Source organism: Portunus trituberculatus, chromosome 43 (genome assembly GCF_017591435.1).
Source record: "Portunus trituberculatus isolate SZX2019 chromosome 43, ASM1759143v1, whole genome shotgun sequence".
Classification (NCBI taxonomy): domain Eukaryota; kingdom Metazoa; phylum Arthropoda; class Malacostraca; order Decapoda; family Portunidae; genus Portunus; species Portunus trituberculatus.
In genome coordinates this window covers 6439171-6455932 of record NC_059297.1, presented here as the reverse complement: position 1 = coordinate 6455932, position 16762 = coordinate 6439171, and the positions used below count along the sequence as shown (strand labels likewise).

The 16762-nt window shown below is 41.0% G+C and overlaps 1 protein-coding gene and 1 long non-coding RNA gene across 4 annotated transcripts in view; both read right to left on the bottom strand.

Annotated features, from left to right (window-relative positions):
* Positions 1-2524: 2524 nt before the first annotated feature.
* LOC123518316 lies at positions 2525-11908 on the bottom strand. Its single transcript, XR_006678756.1, has 2 exons — positions 10702-11908; positions 2525-6364 (listed from the first exon to the last, which is right to left on the bottom strand). It is a non-coding gene; the product is annotated as an uncharacterized LOC123518316 (long non-coding RNA).
* Positions 11909-13080: 1172 nt separating this feature from the next.
* Positions 13081-16762, bottom strand: part of LOC123518141 (brain protein I3-like) — a 9183-nt gene continuing 5501 nt past the window's right edge. For 2 of the 3 annotated variants that reach the window (XM_045278808.1, XM_045278809.1), the window contains exon 4: positions 15326-16759. In XM_045278808.1, coding sequence (XP_045134743.1) covers positions 16622-16759 — 138 coding nt within the window. In that variant the 3' untranslated portion in view covers positions 15326-16621. Of the gene's footprint in view, positions 13349-15325; positions 16760-16762 lie in introns of those variants that run through there. The other variant, XM_045278810.1, reaches the window with a different exon arrangement.

Here is a 16762-nt window from a genome sequence, read left to right as displayed (position 1 = left end):
TACCATGACACGTCTTTATATTTATTCAGTTTACTATTAGCCGTTTTTATACAGCTTCAAAATCTCATGGGGATTAAAATAGTAAAGATTCTGGACCATTAACTTTCTGACCTATATAGAACCTTGCTAGTGTAAATAAAATCATATCATACTCAAAACTCATGGTAAAGATGCATCCCAGTACTGATGGTGTTAATGATAGCATTGCATTAAAGCAGTAGTGAAATGCTGTAGTCAGGTTACATTCCACCAGCTGACGAGATAACATAAATGGGTATGGAATGAAGAACTGTACTCACTCTCAGTTCACAGGTATGCAGGTTCCGGAAGAAGAGAGGCCAGAGGAGAGTGGTGGGTGTTGAGAGGAAAGACACGCGATGACAGCGGGAGTGTGGACCATACACTGAAACACTTCTGCCCGCAGCTCCATTACTTTCAAAAGCCTCTAGTTCAAGTGATACGGGTTTTCAATGTTGTTTTTACGTTTCTAGAGACAGATTAACAAATTTTCTATTTTATCAACAGGAAAAACACCTTTGAGAACCCGGCTAATCATCTCTGTGGCTTGAAAATAGACGCTGCAGGTGATACTGAGTAGCGTGTGGTGTGCTACAGACAACTCGACGCTGTGTCCACCACACCATAGGGCACGAGGGAACCTGAAATGACAGAGATGATGATTTGTGAGCATCTTGAAGGAAATTTCCATGCACACACATTTATTATGCATTACATTCTCTGGAAATGGGAAATAAACACACTACTTTCTATTTTCCTGAATCTGTTGAACGTGGTATCATTTGCGTTCAGTTAATTTAAAAGTAGCATTGGTGGTGTGTTGTCGCCGGAACAATGACACTGGGTGCGGCTCGGTGCCCTTTATCACAACTCACGTAAGAGATTATTGTTTCTCCCTTACAAAATGTTGATAAAGTTAAGCATGTAAACATAAGTGTGACATCCTTCCAGTACAACGGCAGCAGTTTCACTATATTCTGAATGCTTGATAGAGGGCTTTACTGACTTAAAGGATGATGTCTTTCACAATCGAAGGGCAAACAGTGACCTAAAGTTACATATCAGCTACAACCTACTACCTACTTGTTCCATTTTGACAAACAGCAAAGCATTTTGGGACGTTTTGAACATAATTGTACTACTGAATGATAAAATCTTCTTCTTAGACTTCTACTGTGTTCTACTCGAGGAGTAAAAAAAGAAACTAAACATTATCCGCTATCTTGATCCTCCTGCTGTATATTCGTACCCTGACTGTTGCGAGCATAACAAATGGCCACCTTTGCCTCCTAGGACGGAACCAAAGAGACCCGCGACGCACCGACACAACGCCACCACAAGAACACAAGGGAAAAACAACCAGCAATGCGTCTTCTGGAGCTTACAATAGCTGACACTGGTGCTCTGCTTGAAGGAAAGGCGATACAGTGCATGTAGATGTGTTTCGAAAATTTCTAAACGTGTTGGTGAAGACTTTAAAAGATCTAAGAGAGTTGTTTGGAACCTTGGTGTGTTGTTCATTAGAGACAGAGGAGCGGAAAGTACAGGAAGAGAGAATTGTTAGTGCTGAGTCATTAGGGAGTTTTAGAAGAAGATTAGACAAATTTAAGGATGGGAAATAATAGGTGAAAATAGGTAAGTCTTTCATTCAGGGACTTGCCTATTTTCTTCTTTTCTTCGTTCCTTCCTGGCTTATAACTATGGTCTCAGCTACTTTTGTTTTATCAGCGATGGTTGCACGGCGGCTTCAGTCAGCTTGTCTCCCGCTCAGCACAGACGTCAGCCTCTCCACACTTCATTTTCAGTACTTCTTTGATCGGTATCTCGCTTATTTTTCCGGAACACTGACTTAATTTCTTTATCTTTGGACAGATGAATGGAACTGGCTTATACACACACACACACACACAACACACACACACACACACACACACACACACACACACACACACACACACACACACACACACACACACACACACACACACACACACACACACACACATAGTTAAAAAAAACGTTTCCTTTCATCTACTTAGACAAAATTATATTGGATTCATACGATATCGCTTAAAAGAGCTCTTATCACATCAGAACAAACTGAATGACTTTCTTTATTTTCCTCATTCCTCTCTACACTCTTGACCTAAAAAAAGAAAGAAAAAAAATCTAGCAGTTACCAGGCGGATCTCACCTCTTGCTGCACACAAAGCCACAGCAGGAGACTACACAGAGCGAGGCAACACACACACACACACACACACACACACACACACACACACACACACACACACACACACACACACACACACACACACACACACACACACACACACACACACACACACACACACACACACACACACACACACACACACACACACACACACACACAAATACACACACACACACACACACACACACACACACACACACACACACACACACACACAGTTAAGACAGGACAAACATCACCAAGGAATGATCAATAAAAATATTCTTCATCTATTTTTGTAGCATACGTGATTAGTCTTTATTCAAATCAAGCAGGCTGAATTATTGTTGTCATACATAATACATAAAATTTGAGACTGCAATACATACTGGTAAATACAAGGATAGTCAAGTGGTTGTCTGAGTTGCAATGCCTAACTTCTCTAAAAATTCCTCAGTCCACTAGCTCAGGTTCGCTAGAGTCAGAAATTTGCCAACACCATTCATTGACCAGTCACCTGCGCAGCGATCCTGGCATAAACAATTACTTGCTTACCTATTTACATTTGGAACTTTGTCCATCGTATGCACTTGGAATGCAACCAGATGATGGAAAAAATTGTTAGTTATTTGCTGGATACACGGTGCGCTGGACTTCTGGTTCAAACTGATGACACTCACACCTATAAAATACTTTTGCGTCGCACCTCCACTTGCTCAGGCTACGCTACACGAGTTTTTGAGGTTATTTTTATGGTTATAGGGTCAAATTAGTAACATTGCCTTAGTACTGAAGGGAGAAACAATCATGATATCAAGACTAATCATCTCTGTGTCCTTAGAAATTAATCGTGATGAAAAAGACCAAAGATTTTTTTTTCTTATGGACACCTGACTTGGTATGAATACACTCTCCAGGAAAAGAACAGACGCAGCTGCTCTGAGACGGAGACCAAAATCAGTGCGATGTTATGGAGCACTCAGCGTTTGTTGGTCGCTGCGATAGAGGGCGCGAGTAACCAGAATGAGGCAGTGGTTTGGCCAAGGACTGTACTCTCTAAACTGTTGGTGTCTCATCTTGATTATACTTTGACTAGACTGTAGTGGGCGTTATCTAGATTTCCATCAGAGCTTTCATAATTCTAGGGATTGCTCAACAAGTGTTCCGTTTCATTATTGTTCGAAAAAAGTTAGGAGAATTTGAAACTTTTACTCTGTCGACTTTGAAAATACAGTGTTTTTTTTTTTTTTTTTGTACGAGACCAACGCATAAAAGGACCGTAGCTACTATTAAGAGACCACTACCACTTTCCAAGGCTACAGGGATGGTTAGCCAGGTTCTCAGGAGTGTTTCTACAGTTAATATTATAAAAAAAAAATCTTACTAATCTCTCACTAGAGAAATAAAACCTACAAATAAAGATGGCGCAGTAGTAGCCCGAACATAGTCCTAAGAATGTGAGCCAAAGACAAGTGGAGCAACGAGTGTGGATATCTGCAGCTGAGTTGATGGAGCTCCGTCGCCCTTGACCGCAACACCTCCGCCTGCATAAGTACTTCTATGAACACTGTACTGTTCTCTCTTCCCTATGCTCCTAAGGACCTACTGGCACACTTTTACTGGAGTGTTGGAGGCATGCTGGTCACTCTGTCCTTCACCCGACGCCATCTGCAGTGAGAATACCGAAACAAGACTTTCCTGCTTGTTGATAGCCGCTGCTTTTTCTGACGCTGCTGGTGGAGGCGCGGTTCTCAGACACTTATACGCCTCATATTCATTATTTTCAAAAGACTCAAGTTATACCAACGCGGTTTTTCTCACTGTTATTTTTAAAGAATTTCTTGGGAGATTAGTAAGATGTCTTCACTATTAACAGGGAAACATTATTGAAAACCCGGTTAGTCCTCTCTGTAACAGCTATGTGAGGGATCAAATCGTTTCTGAGTACGGGCCCTCAAACCATGACCTTCTGGGACGATGGGGAAAGAATCAAACTTGTAGATCAGATCCTCCCTAACATCTTCCCTTATCCTATCGTTAAATTGTACCACTTGGAGATTGCCAGCACTCCCCTCCCCGACTGTTCATACCCAGGTCTCTCACTGCTCCATTTCAGGTTCCCTTGTTTACATAGCGTCGCTGCTTGTCAGAGTGTGAGTCACCAAACAGATGGAGAGTTTGTTTTTATCCCTAACTACTTTCTAAAACTTTTGGGTTTTTTTGTCTTCATATTACGGTCTCCTTAATAGTTCTGAAGCCTAAAAGGACAAAGTTTGCCACTTTTTATTCCTTTCTTTTCCTTATAGTGTGCCTGCAATGCATACCATTCTTCTATAGTATTGTGACTGATAAGGAAGGACGAGAATAGCATTGCAACGGTTAATTATCTTTACTGAGGAGGGAAAAGGTCTATGAAAACTTGGCTAGATGCCTTTCAAAAGTCCTCTGAGGCACCTTCCAAGCCCGAGTCCTTACATAAGGGAACCGGTCACTACTCCGCACCATGTAAGGCCACTCGTGTATTGCTCATGCCACTGTACAAGACCGAGGAAAATGAACAAGTCACCCTTCCTTGCTCCTTTGCCTTTCATGGTGGGAACCTGTTTGCTGGGTAATGTTTGGCCGAGGCGGCACACACCGGAACATGGTTGAGCAACAAACAGCGCCGGCCCTCGCCTCGTTTTGCTGGGTCAGTCTGCCCTTTATAGGGCTGTCCTTTCTTCTGATCGTCATCTAAGGAGTCCTCCTCCTGTTCACACGTACAGGTTAGATTTTTAAGTTGTGGCGCTGCAACGACACCTTCATGGGGCGGCTGTGTTCGAAAGGCAGCGTTATTGTCCCGCCACACAGTCGCCGTGAGGCACTGATGCATTTCTGAGCCACACTCCTACTACTTTCAAAGGGCTCTATCTAAGAGTGACAAGGATTTTTAAAGGCTTTCTTATGGTTCTAGTGACATACTAATAAAATTTTTAATAGATGAAATACTCTCTGTGACATTTGGAAATAGTCGTGGTAAGAGACCACGGGATTTCAGAATAAAGGCCGGGGCCAGTAACGAGTTCTCAACCTTTCATCGGCAACTTGAGCAGCGTCCGGCACCCACCCGCCCCACATAACTGATGCCCAGGCATCAGTTGTTCAGGTGAGTCAGTGCTACATGGTGACATTAACAGAACTACCTCACTGATAACTCACTTTCACTGCGATATACAATAATTCAAACCACTAAAAGAAATGCATAGATTCTTTATAATATATGTAAGGGCATAAAAAAATGTACATTTTGTAATTTCTAGCCAGTAGGATGATTTGAGTTGGTTGTAGAACAAAGAGGGATGTCCCAGAGTGGTAGGTGATTATAAGGAAAAGTGTATCAAATATCAGAGAAATGGTTAACTAAAGGAAAGCCGATCTGATCTTGCAGAGAGCCATAATAGAACATTCAATTCAAAACATGAATATAGAGACAAGAAACTCTTGGTGAGGACGTGCTGAGGCTTTCCTTTAACAATAATTCATATCTATACTTAACGACAAAAAAATTGAAACCTAACTATTTACTTATTTATCTATTTTACCATTTTCATCTATATATTTTTGTATCTTATTTGTTTATTCTATTTTGTTTTATTTTGTCTTCTTTTTCTAGGAATGAGGTGGAGGGGATGGCATAAGCAGAAAACCCACTTGGTACTAATATATTGTCTAGCATTCATAATAACAAGTTGTGTTCTCTCATCAAGAATGCTTTTTAGAGTATCTCCAAAACCATGAAATTACTCTTTATCCTTCAAAATCCATACTAACTTCCCATAGAGGCAAATAAGAGTGGCCACGATGGAAAGCTGTGTTCTCAGACGGTTCATTACACTATCTCGATAACTCCTTAAACTTTGTTAGATATGGTAAGGATTTTTAATGAGAGAAATAAACAACACCAATGACAACCCGAATAATCATCTCCGAAGCCTCTGACAGTAATCTAATGAATAGCCAATGTTTGTGAGTTCGAGCCAAGACACCAACACATATAAGAACAAGTTAAAAGGACCTTTGTTACATCAGCGGCCACACGCGAGAGCCACAGCCTCTCCCGCTCCCGACTCCTGAGGTGCCAACCCCAGCCAGCTGAAAGGTGATAACAAACATGCAATTAAAGCGTGTGGGTGTCGCTCGAGATAAGGAGGGTAGCAACATATCTATTTTCTCCTCTCTCCCTTCTCTCCCTTCCTCCCCTCCCAGCCAGCCACCCTCACACGCGGCAGGACTCCTAAGGGGTAATGCCCTCGGCTCGGATGACTTATGGCACTGTAAGACGTCAGGCAGGAACTTTAGTACATCCATTATCTACTCCCAAATGTCATTGCTGTGGTATACATTAGTCTTGTTTGGTGAAGCATTAGTGTGCAGAAATACTATGTTGCTTATCTTTTTACTACATTTTTTTTTTCATGAAATATTGTTAGGAAAAGTTAACTAAAGAGAATAGATTTCTCTCTCTCTCTCTCTCTCTCTCTCTCTCTCTCTCTCTCTCTCTCTCTCTCTCTCTCTCAGCTGAAGCTTCGTCTAGTATGTAGAAGCATAATGACAAAATACCTGACTGACAGCACCATTATCATAGGTGTCATTCACCACCACTACTACCCCGTCCTCTTGTCCTACCATCCACGTCATCCTCCCTCCTTCCCTCCTTCCTGCCAGCGACACCATCAAACCACCTCCATCACCTCTACACAGCACGAGCCCACAGTACAGCCATTCCCTCTGCAGCCCTCCCATCTATCCCAGCAGTACTTATAAGTGGCACGCGCTCCCTCACCTCCTTGTCCCTCTCCCTCTCCTTCCTCTCGATGCCGAAACAGGTCACACCAGCGCCGTCTCGTATAGAGGACGGTGATGGTGGCTGGCTATTGACTCCTGCCTGGTTACGGTGATTTATAGTGTCAGCAGCTTAGATATTAGCCAGAGGACAGGCACGGGAATGGGTGGTGTGGGTAGAGGGGTAAAAAAGAGGAAGGGTTATGGGGACACGGAGAGGGTTAATGGACAGATGTGTTACGTAAGGGAAGGTTAGAGGTGAGGCAGGAGCGAAGCAGTCATCACGTGACTTGTTATTCTGCCACGTGTATCTTGAGTTGCTTTTTTATCGCGCTTCACTGCTTGATAAGGGATGGTGACCTCACGTGCGTACGAAGAGCACGTTGCTAGACCAGAGAGACCTGTGAATTAGAGCAAGTCACATTCGAAAGGGATGTTAAGAAAAATGGTTCATAGTTCAGATTGTGGGTGAATGGAACAAACGGAACAGGAAGGAGGTAAGTGCCCAAACATTAACAGTTCCAAGATAATGCTAGGTGAATAAAGAGATGGTGATGGCAGGATAAGGTTGGATGAATAAAGGGATGGTGATGGCAGATGGTGAGTCTTTAGTAGGTGTCCCTTATAAGTCACTTGGCCTCTGTTGTCTATTGGTTTTTTTTTATAGTATGTTTTTGAGGAAAAATTATGTCATTGCCAACACGAGTCGCTGCATTGGTCTGGCGGAGGATGGATAATACCGGACGTACTTGATATATTACCATTTGCTTGTCAAGATTAAGCTATGGCGGCCAAGATTTCAAGCTTTTAGTCATAAGGAAAATAGAAAACATATTAAAACACACACACACACACACACACACACACACACACACACACTGCGTAGTATAGTGGTTAGCACGCTCGACTCACAATAGAGAGGCTCCGGGTTCGAATCCCTTAGGCGGCGAGGCAAATGGGCAAGCCTCTTAATGTGTAGCCCCTGTTCACCTAGCAGTAAATAGGTACGGGATGTAACTCGAGGGGTTGTGGCCTCGCTTTCCCGGTGTGTGGAGTGTGTTGTGGTCTCAGTCCTACCCGAAGATTGGTCTATGAGCTCTGAGCTCGCTCCGGAAGGGGGAAGACTGGCTGGGTGACCAGCAGGCGACCGTGGTGAATTACACACACAAACACACATTGTAATGTCATAGCGATGTAGCTTAAGCAAGTTAACAATGTATATAGTAAATTGCATTTTTTTTTCTTTCTACAGACAATGAATCAAAGTTACTTTTTGTTTTATTCTTATTTTCTAATGAACATTAAAAGGTGTGGATATTTTCCACATTTCAAACACAAACACAGAATTAAAGTGAAGAGAAACACACGGCGCCACGCCCCTTCAAGAGAAACACACAGCGCCACGCCCCTTCAAGAGAAACACACAGTGGCACGTGCCTTCATGAGAAACACACAGCGTGCCAAGGAGCCAGGCGGCACCACAGAGGCTGCCCGCTGCTCCTCGGCAACAAGGCAATCACCTACCGGAGTCTTTGCCCAGAGCGCCACCACTTCGATGCAACGCGAGATGCAAGAAGCGTGTTCGCTTACGATATATCAGTAAAAAAACAACAGCTATCATATAAGAAAGCAAAGGAGGATGGAGAAGAGAAGGCAGATGAAGATAAGAAGGAGGAGGAGGAGGAGAAAATTATAGGTGCTATGCTGCGGAAGATATCTGAGTGGCGTCTCCTCTCGGTCATCCCGCAGTGGTAAAGGGCGTCAAGTTCCAGCGCCGCCCTTCACTATACGGTTTCATTGCCTTTGGAACACGTGCTGGTTACTAGTAGTCTTCACCTCTCTCTCTCTCTCTCTCTCTCTCTCTCTCTCTCTCTCTCTCTCTCTCTTTCTCTCTTGACGTCAGAGATGACACAAATCGATTCCATCAGCAATAAAACCTCAGTGATGGATGTAGCTGGCGCCGCGGGCTGAGGGCGGAGGCAGCGCACACCAACATCACCACCACCACCACCACTACCACCACTAGCTTCCACCACGCTAAACAAACTGATCGGAAGATTCATTTGTAAACATTCCCTTCTGATAGGCAACAGGAACTGCACTTTCTCACTGCAAGTCAAGCAGTAAAACTCTCTTTGAAGTCAAGAAACGTTAGTGTGCGGAAACCCACCATGAAACGAGATGCCTGAGAGTGTGAGTATGTGCCAAGATTTGCTAGACTACAGGGCTAATCTGGCCCTCTTGGGAAGGAAAAGATATAGGAGGGCAACACTGAAGTTAGGTGAATATTAATAGATTAGATGGAAGGTAAGTGAGTGACTGAGATAATATTGAAAGGGTAGGAGGACTTGGAAAGGACATCAGAGAGGCAAGGCATATGAAAAGAGGCAGGAAAGATGAGGAGAGATAACAGCAGGCGTGAGTGTATGAAAGCTTTGTTTCTGATGGTCTGCAACCTTACCACACCTCCCGGACCCACTTCATCCTGCCTGTTTGTTGGGTGAGTAAACTTTTACCTTCTTCCCGAATACGAGTCTACATAGTGAAATATACAGTAAATATTCTCATTTTCCATTTCTATGTTGCTAATGAAAGGAGGATTGATATATTTCTTCACCTAATTACAAAAGAGCTTTCTAAGTTTCTGAAAATGAATAAACGAATTACATCTTTGTTTTGGAAGAAAGACTGCAAATTCTAGCTGGGGAATCACACAGCATGTATGAAAGTTTAAACCATTTCTCTTTTCAACTGTAAGAAAAAAAAAACTGCACTGGACAAACCTGCTCAATTATAAACATTCACAAGTAGCTCGAGAAAGATGTCTGAAAACAGTTGGTCAGTTGGGTACCGGAGAGATTTCGTTGTCTTTTTTAATAGAGAGAAAAAAAAAAACATAAATAAATAAATAAGACAAAAAATAAATAAACCATAGTCTATTTTTTCAGTAAAATTGATGAATAAAGAGATACAGGTTATTTCTTGTATTTGTAAGGTGGATAGAATAATGATACGAATTAACAAAAATAAGCACAATCACGATTTGCTGATTAATGTTTAGAACGGCAATAAAACAATCAATTAACTCAATAACAGTGCTATAATAAAGGAGGAAAAATTACTAAAGATAAGGTTTTCTAAAATTGATATCAAGACTTCATAGACAGACTTCTCTCGTTCCTGACAAACTCCAAGGCACAACATGAGATGTATTACTGCATGAATCCCTCTACCTATGAAGGAATGAACCGTGAACTATGTGATAAAATAGGAGAGTGTGTGTGTGTGTGTGTGTGTGTGTGTGTGTGTATTTTGCTATTTGTACAGAGAGAGAGAGAGAGAGAGAGAGAGAGAGAGAGAGAGAGATGGGGTGAGGGAGAGGGTTTCAAAGCCGATCTCTGAAACACAAGCCGAACCCTGAACCTCACTGCCTGGTTATGATTGCGCCACTCCTTCCCTTAACGTTTCTTAGTGTTTCTCAAAGCTAATCACTCTCAAACAGGCACGTATATTTGACGGTAAACAAGAACTGCGATGTCAACGATAATGTAATGGGTACTAATTCAAAATATGGCAACATTTACTGTGGCTACTCTGACATGGCGGCTGGGAACAAGACAAGACTTACTGCTGAAAATACTACTTACTCATGCTTGCGGTGAAAGACGATGGCTGGACAGAAGGAAGGAGAGAATGTTGGCTGGAAGAGGGCGGAGCACGCACTTATTCTAGTCCCTGCGTCTCCAAACACCACCACACTCGTTATTTTGTCCACACACTAGATTCCAGCGGGACAATGCCACCAGCACGTCGCCACATATTGCACTTCCGTCTTCTCTGCGTTGCCAGTCCCCCAGTGTTGCTAACTTAGGAGCTTCAAAAACTGAACATTTGTTATTTTTTTCCTAAGTTACATTTCAATAAGCCTCCTGCACCATAATGTGTAGAGCTCCATTTGTAACACAAGAACTGCCATGCTGCAGAACTAGCTTCACTTCACGCGCGCTGTGATTGGTTAGTTTTATTCTTGGATTCTGATTGGTTAACGCTTATATGTGACATATGGGATAGCATATTATATTGTGTTGAGAAGAAATTAGAAACAATCAAGGCAAACAAGTCACAGGTTCAGAAGTGGAGCCTGTTTTAGTGGGAAGCACAGACTGGGTGTCACGGAGGTACCTCTGTGGAGTCTGTCATGGCCAGTAACACGTTGTCTCAGGTTACAGTTTTCAGGTACCTATGTAGTGAGTGTAAAAGACACAATGTGACGTGTAGTAAAACCAAATTGTAGGTACAAACCCATAAGGTGTGGCCACTCATCCGTGTGACATTGTCATATCTCTCATTGCTTCAAGGAAAACGGAATAACTGTTCTTCTCTATTAAATTCAATACATAACTTTGCTGAAAAAACAAAAAAAAGTTACAAGATATACAAAGATTTCTGCAGCTAATTATATCATAAGTAAATTAGATAAAATGATATATATATATATATATATATATATATATATATATATATATATATATATATATATATATATATATATATATATATATATATATATATATATATACGGACACGTAAAAAGCATCCACGACGAAGGACCAGAGTTTATTTTTCAACCACGTTTCACCGAGTCTTTCGGCATCATCAGGTTAGCTAAAAAAAAAAAACCGTGAAACGTTGTTGAAAAATTAACTCTGGTCCTCTGTCGTGGATGCTTTTACGTGTCCTTACTTGTGATACCTCAAGACTCCTGCTCCTGCTATGTGTGTGTATATATATATATATATATATATATATATATATATATATATATATATATATATATATATATATATATATATATATATATATATATATATATATATATATATATATATATATATATATATATATATATATATATATATATATATATATATATATATATATATATATATATATATATATATATATATATATATATATATATATATATATATATATATATATATATATATATATATATATATATATATATATATATATATATATATATATATATATATATATATATATATATATATATATAGAGAGAGAGAGAGAGAGAGAGAGAGAAGGCCACAACAGCACAACACTGATAGTGTTGTGGTGTTGAGTCACATAATCATCTTTGCGCTGGAACAAATCATTCTAAGTCACACATTCACGCTGCTTTTGCTATTTTCTTCTTCACTTGATTTGCCAATAAAAGTTGTCGTCGATTTGCCTCCTCTTTTCCCACGATAAGGAAGCCCGAAGATGTATATGATGCATATTGTAACGCTTCATGTGTAGATAATGATGAGGAAGTGCCACGATTACAAAGCGACAACGAAGAGACGGAGGCCACAGCATAGTACAAACACTACGAGCTCCTATTCTGCTTAATGAATTAATATCTACAGCAGTATTTTGTAAGCATAATCAGGAAGAGAAAATGGGCATATGAATAAAAAATCAATCCCTGAAAAAAGGTTCCAAATGCTGCTGCACTCAGCAGGATGGCGCACAATCTTTACCTACGTACGCCTGTGAGGGCCGTGAGAGGGGAATCTAAAGCCGTATTTTCAAAAGTTTTCTATAGATTCAGCAGACTCTAATGGAAGCTCCTAGAATTCTCAAAAGCACTTTCAAGATTACCGTGATGGAATAGCAAGATCTAAACGCAATCAATAGGAAAAAAAAAATAATAATAACATTTAAGACTATTCCCAAACGTTTCCACTCTTCTTAACAGGCATTAGTGAAACATTAATTTTGATTTATAAGATGGTTTTCATGATTTTTTTATGGTAGATTAACAAGGAGTCTGCGCAATCAGAAGGTGAAAAAAAAATAAAGCCCCCTCAGAAACCCTACTATGAATTTCAGTGGCCTTTGAAAGTGACCACCATGAGAGAACAAATCACCTGAAAATAGTGGTTCTAGTCATTTTTGCACCAGTGATAGTACGTATACCTAATGAATCTATTGAAGGAGTAAGGCAAATACATCCATTTTGATCTGCATCAGTATTACACGCACCACAAGCTGCCGGTAGCGGCCTTTCACAATCAGTATCTTTATGTCAGGAAATTGTGTTCACCCCGTCCGCCGCCAGCTGGCCGGTTCCTGCGCGGCGCCAGAGCTCGGTCAGGCGAAGGTGAGGCCGCAATACGAGCAGCGTCTGTCCATCATGAGGAAGCAGCAAAGCATTCCGAGTGGGAAGAAGAACACGGCCAACAGGATCCCGCACGTGGTGAAGTCGTTCCTCAGGATGCCAGTCTGCGCGGGAGGAGGGCGAGGAAACACTAGAGAACAAGGCCTATATTCTTCAGCGATTTGTTCACTCATAAGGTTTATTTTCAATGGCCACAGAGACAAAACAGACTTGTTCTAATGACTGCTTTTCCTCTCGATAGTGCAGAATCCTTGTTAAAAGTCGTAAAAATACCATTGAACAATCAAGGAACTTTCCCTCTAGCTTGATAAGATTTGTCCACGTAGATGAGACGCGCTTACGGTTCAGAATACAGATCAAGAAGAGTAACTGTGTGATGAGACGCGAGGAAGGCTAGGCGATAATCTCTCCAGGACGTGTATTCCCAATTGTTTCAGCGTGTTGCTTCAAATGGTGGAAACTATTGTGGTTTTCAATTGTGTGTGTGTGTGTGTGTGTGTGTGTGTGTGTGTGTGTGTGTGTGTGTGTGTGTGTGTGTGTGTGTGTGTGTGTGTGTGTGTGTGTGTGTTATAGTTCAGTGATAGTTTAATTAAGGATTCTGCACCATCAAAACACTGATCTAAAAAAGAAAACAAGAACCTAATTGTTATATAATGAGAAGACACTTTACTGAGGTGACTTGGAATAGACAGGCTAAGGATGATGATGATAATGATGATGATGATGATGATGATGATGATGATGAAGATGATGATGATGATGATGATGATGATGATGATGATGATGATGATGATGATGATGATGATGATGATGATGATTAGCACACATTCTCCTCGTGATAGTGATAAAACTCACTTAGTGATGATGGGGATAGGAGAATATAAGAGGAGGAAGAGAAGAACAATGATGATGGTAACCATGATAATAATGACAAGTACGTATTTTCTTGATAATATGTAATGACAAAAAAGGACATCATGGGGTTAATCTTATCTGATAGCACGTCCAGCTCCCGCGGCGGCTTATCAGTGGTCTCTGTCACATAGATTCGCCTCATGACTCGCCAGCTGTTGAGGAAATATCCCACTTTTCACTTCACTTGTTGAGTAACCGTACAGTCTGCATCACCATTACTTCTCTCTTTAATGACTCCATTGTTAGGACTCCCAGCTTATTGTATCCCGTATGTCACTGTGTTCTGGGATATGTATAGTATAAACACACGTAGGTCAGTCTCAATTTCTGCTTTCTCACCTCACGACTATCCTGAAAGGCGACAGAAATTACCAGCCGGGTTCTCAAAAGCGTTTCTCCTGTTTGATAATGTAGAATTCTTGTTATACTCCAGCTAGAAGCACAAAATGCCTCGTTAAAAACCTGTGTAGCCTAACCAAGCACGAGCAGGATTTTTCGGATTTATAAAGGCGAGGCTAAAAGAAGTGTTTCAGTATAAATAGTCCTCCAGTCACTTCCCGTAGCGTGACAGTAGGTAGGTGACAGATACCGCCATGGTGAGCCCTTCCTTGTCATCATGGTTTGTAATTCGTTCACCATCATCATCACTATTATCATTATTATCATTACCTTTCCCATCCCACTCCATTATTATCATTCCATCATTATCATTACCGTTATCATCATCATTCACTTTTCATTTTTCTTTCATTCTAAGATCAGCCAGGAAATGAAAATGAACAAATGTAAAGATAAATAAGCATAATTCACCGCTCCTAAATGATGAAACGAAGAGTTAAAGCAAATAACTGATGTCCTCGCAGTTACGAAGGTATCTCAACTCTCCTCCTCAGATAAAACTCAAATCAGGGTAAAAAGAAAAAAAGACACAAAAACAAAGATATAGATTAAAAATTCCAAGGTAGATCAGTGAAGATTACATAAAGATAATGGTTGAGATAGAGAGAGAGAGAGAGAGAGAGAGAGAGAGAGAGATTGTGTGTGTGTGTGTGTGTGTGTGTGTGTGTGTGTGTGTTTGTCCGTGTGGACGTGTGTGTGTGTGTGTGTGTGTGTGTGTGTGTGTGTGTGTGTGTGTGTGTGTGTGTGTCCTGATTAACAAACACCAGTTGGATAGCAATACTTTTATTGAGTTAAACTTGATAAAACTGATTATACAAAAGCACACTACCTGTCTACGTGTATCTTAAAACAAAAGCCATCTAAATTCTCAGAGTATTTGATTTTGCAATAAATATTTCATTTTGCGCGTTAACAAAGCAGCTGGAGACTGAAGCAGATATGTCTCCAGTTGTGATTGATTATCAAGGTGACTCTTCTAAAGTATTGGTGAACACTATATGAAATGGCTAATAGTAAGATAGTCTATTGTAAGATTATAGTACATATAATATTGTAAGGTAAAAAGAAGTCATGTAATATGCGTCATAGGGCACATTGCTAATATGCTACCAATGTTAATGATGTAGTGACGCTTGTTTTTCTTCAGTCATCCTAATCAAGAAGAGAATATGTGCACAAAAAAGTTTGAAGTACATCGCCATTCTTTTGGGGTTTCGATGCAGAACACTTCAATCTTACTCTAAACCATTTTGTCAAACTTTGAGAGGGAAAAAATGAAGCAGCAGTGAAATGGTAAATCAAAGACACTTCACTATTAGAAACTGCCGTTGAACACACAGCCGAGTTAATCACTATAGGAAACAATAGATACACTCAAGTGGAGTCCCTGTGGTGTGGTCTGAAAGAATTCCTGGCGCATCATTATCGAGAGAGGCTGAAGTTAACTATATCATAAACATCAATTCGTTGAGATAAGCTTTAAATATCTGAAGAATAGAGAACAATGCAGCCTTTAGAAACATGTATGACGAAATTGTGTTAATCAGTGCACTCATCAGCTAAGTTACATGGAAAAAATGTCACAAACTCCCCGAGGAATATAGTTGACAGAGAAGCGAAATAGAAACATTATATTTCAGGAAGACGAACGCTAGTCCTCTCCGTTTAGGTCACCCTGGCTCCTATAGTAGTCTCCTTATTCTCATATGTTCGTAATGCCCATACAGTCAAGGCCGACCAAACTGCTTGAGTCATAGCGAGTGATAGAGGAGAGGAGACTTGTACCTTCGTGTCCTGTCTCGGGTTTAATGATCGGCTGGGCGTTGGACTATTGAACCTGAACGCTTTACATAATTTTTCTCAGGATATCAGAGCACGGATTCACGTCAAAACACAGATGCTACTTATTCGTTATTATGTGGCGTTTTCTGTCTAATCTCTAGTTTTTCTGTCTGTTTTCTACATGTGTTCTTAAGGTTGTCGTCTCGCATCGCAGGAGGAGCTTGTGTGGGTGGGGCCTGCCTTGAGCGGGTTTCCTCGAGGTCCATAATACCAGAAGCAGCCTACGAACTCCCGAAGGAGGCGCGGCAGTTGGAGCACTTCCTCTCCCTCATCAGCAAGCAGCAGAGAAGACCGAGCGGGAAGAAACAGATTCCCAGGCATATCCCACAGCAGGTGAACTCATTCTGAAGGATCCCGCTCTG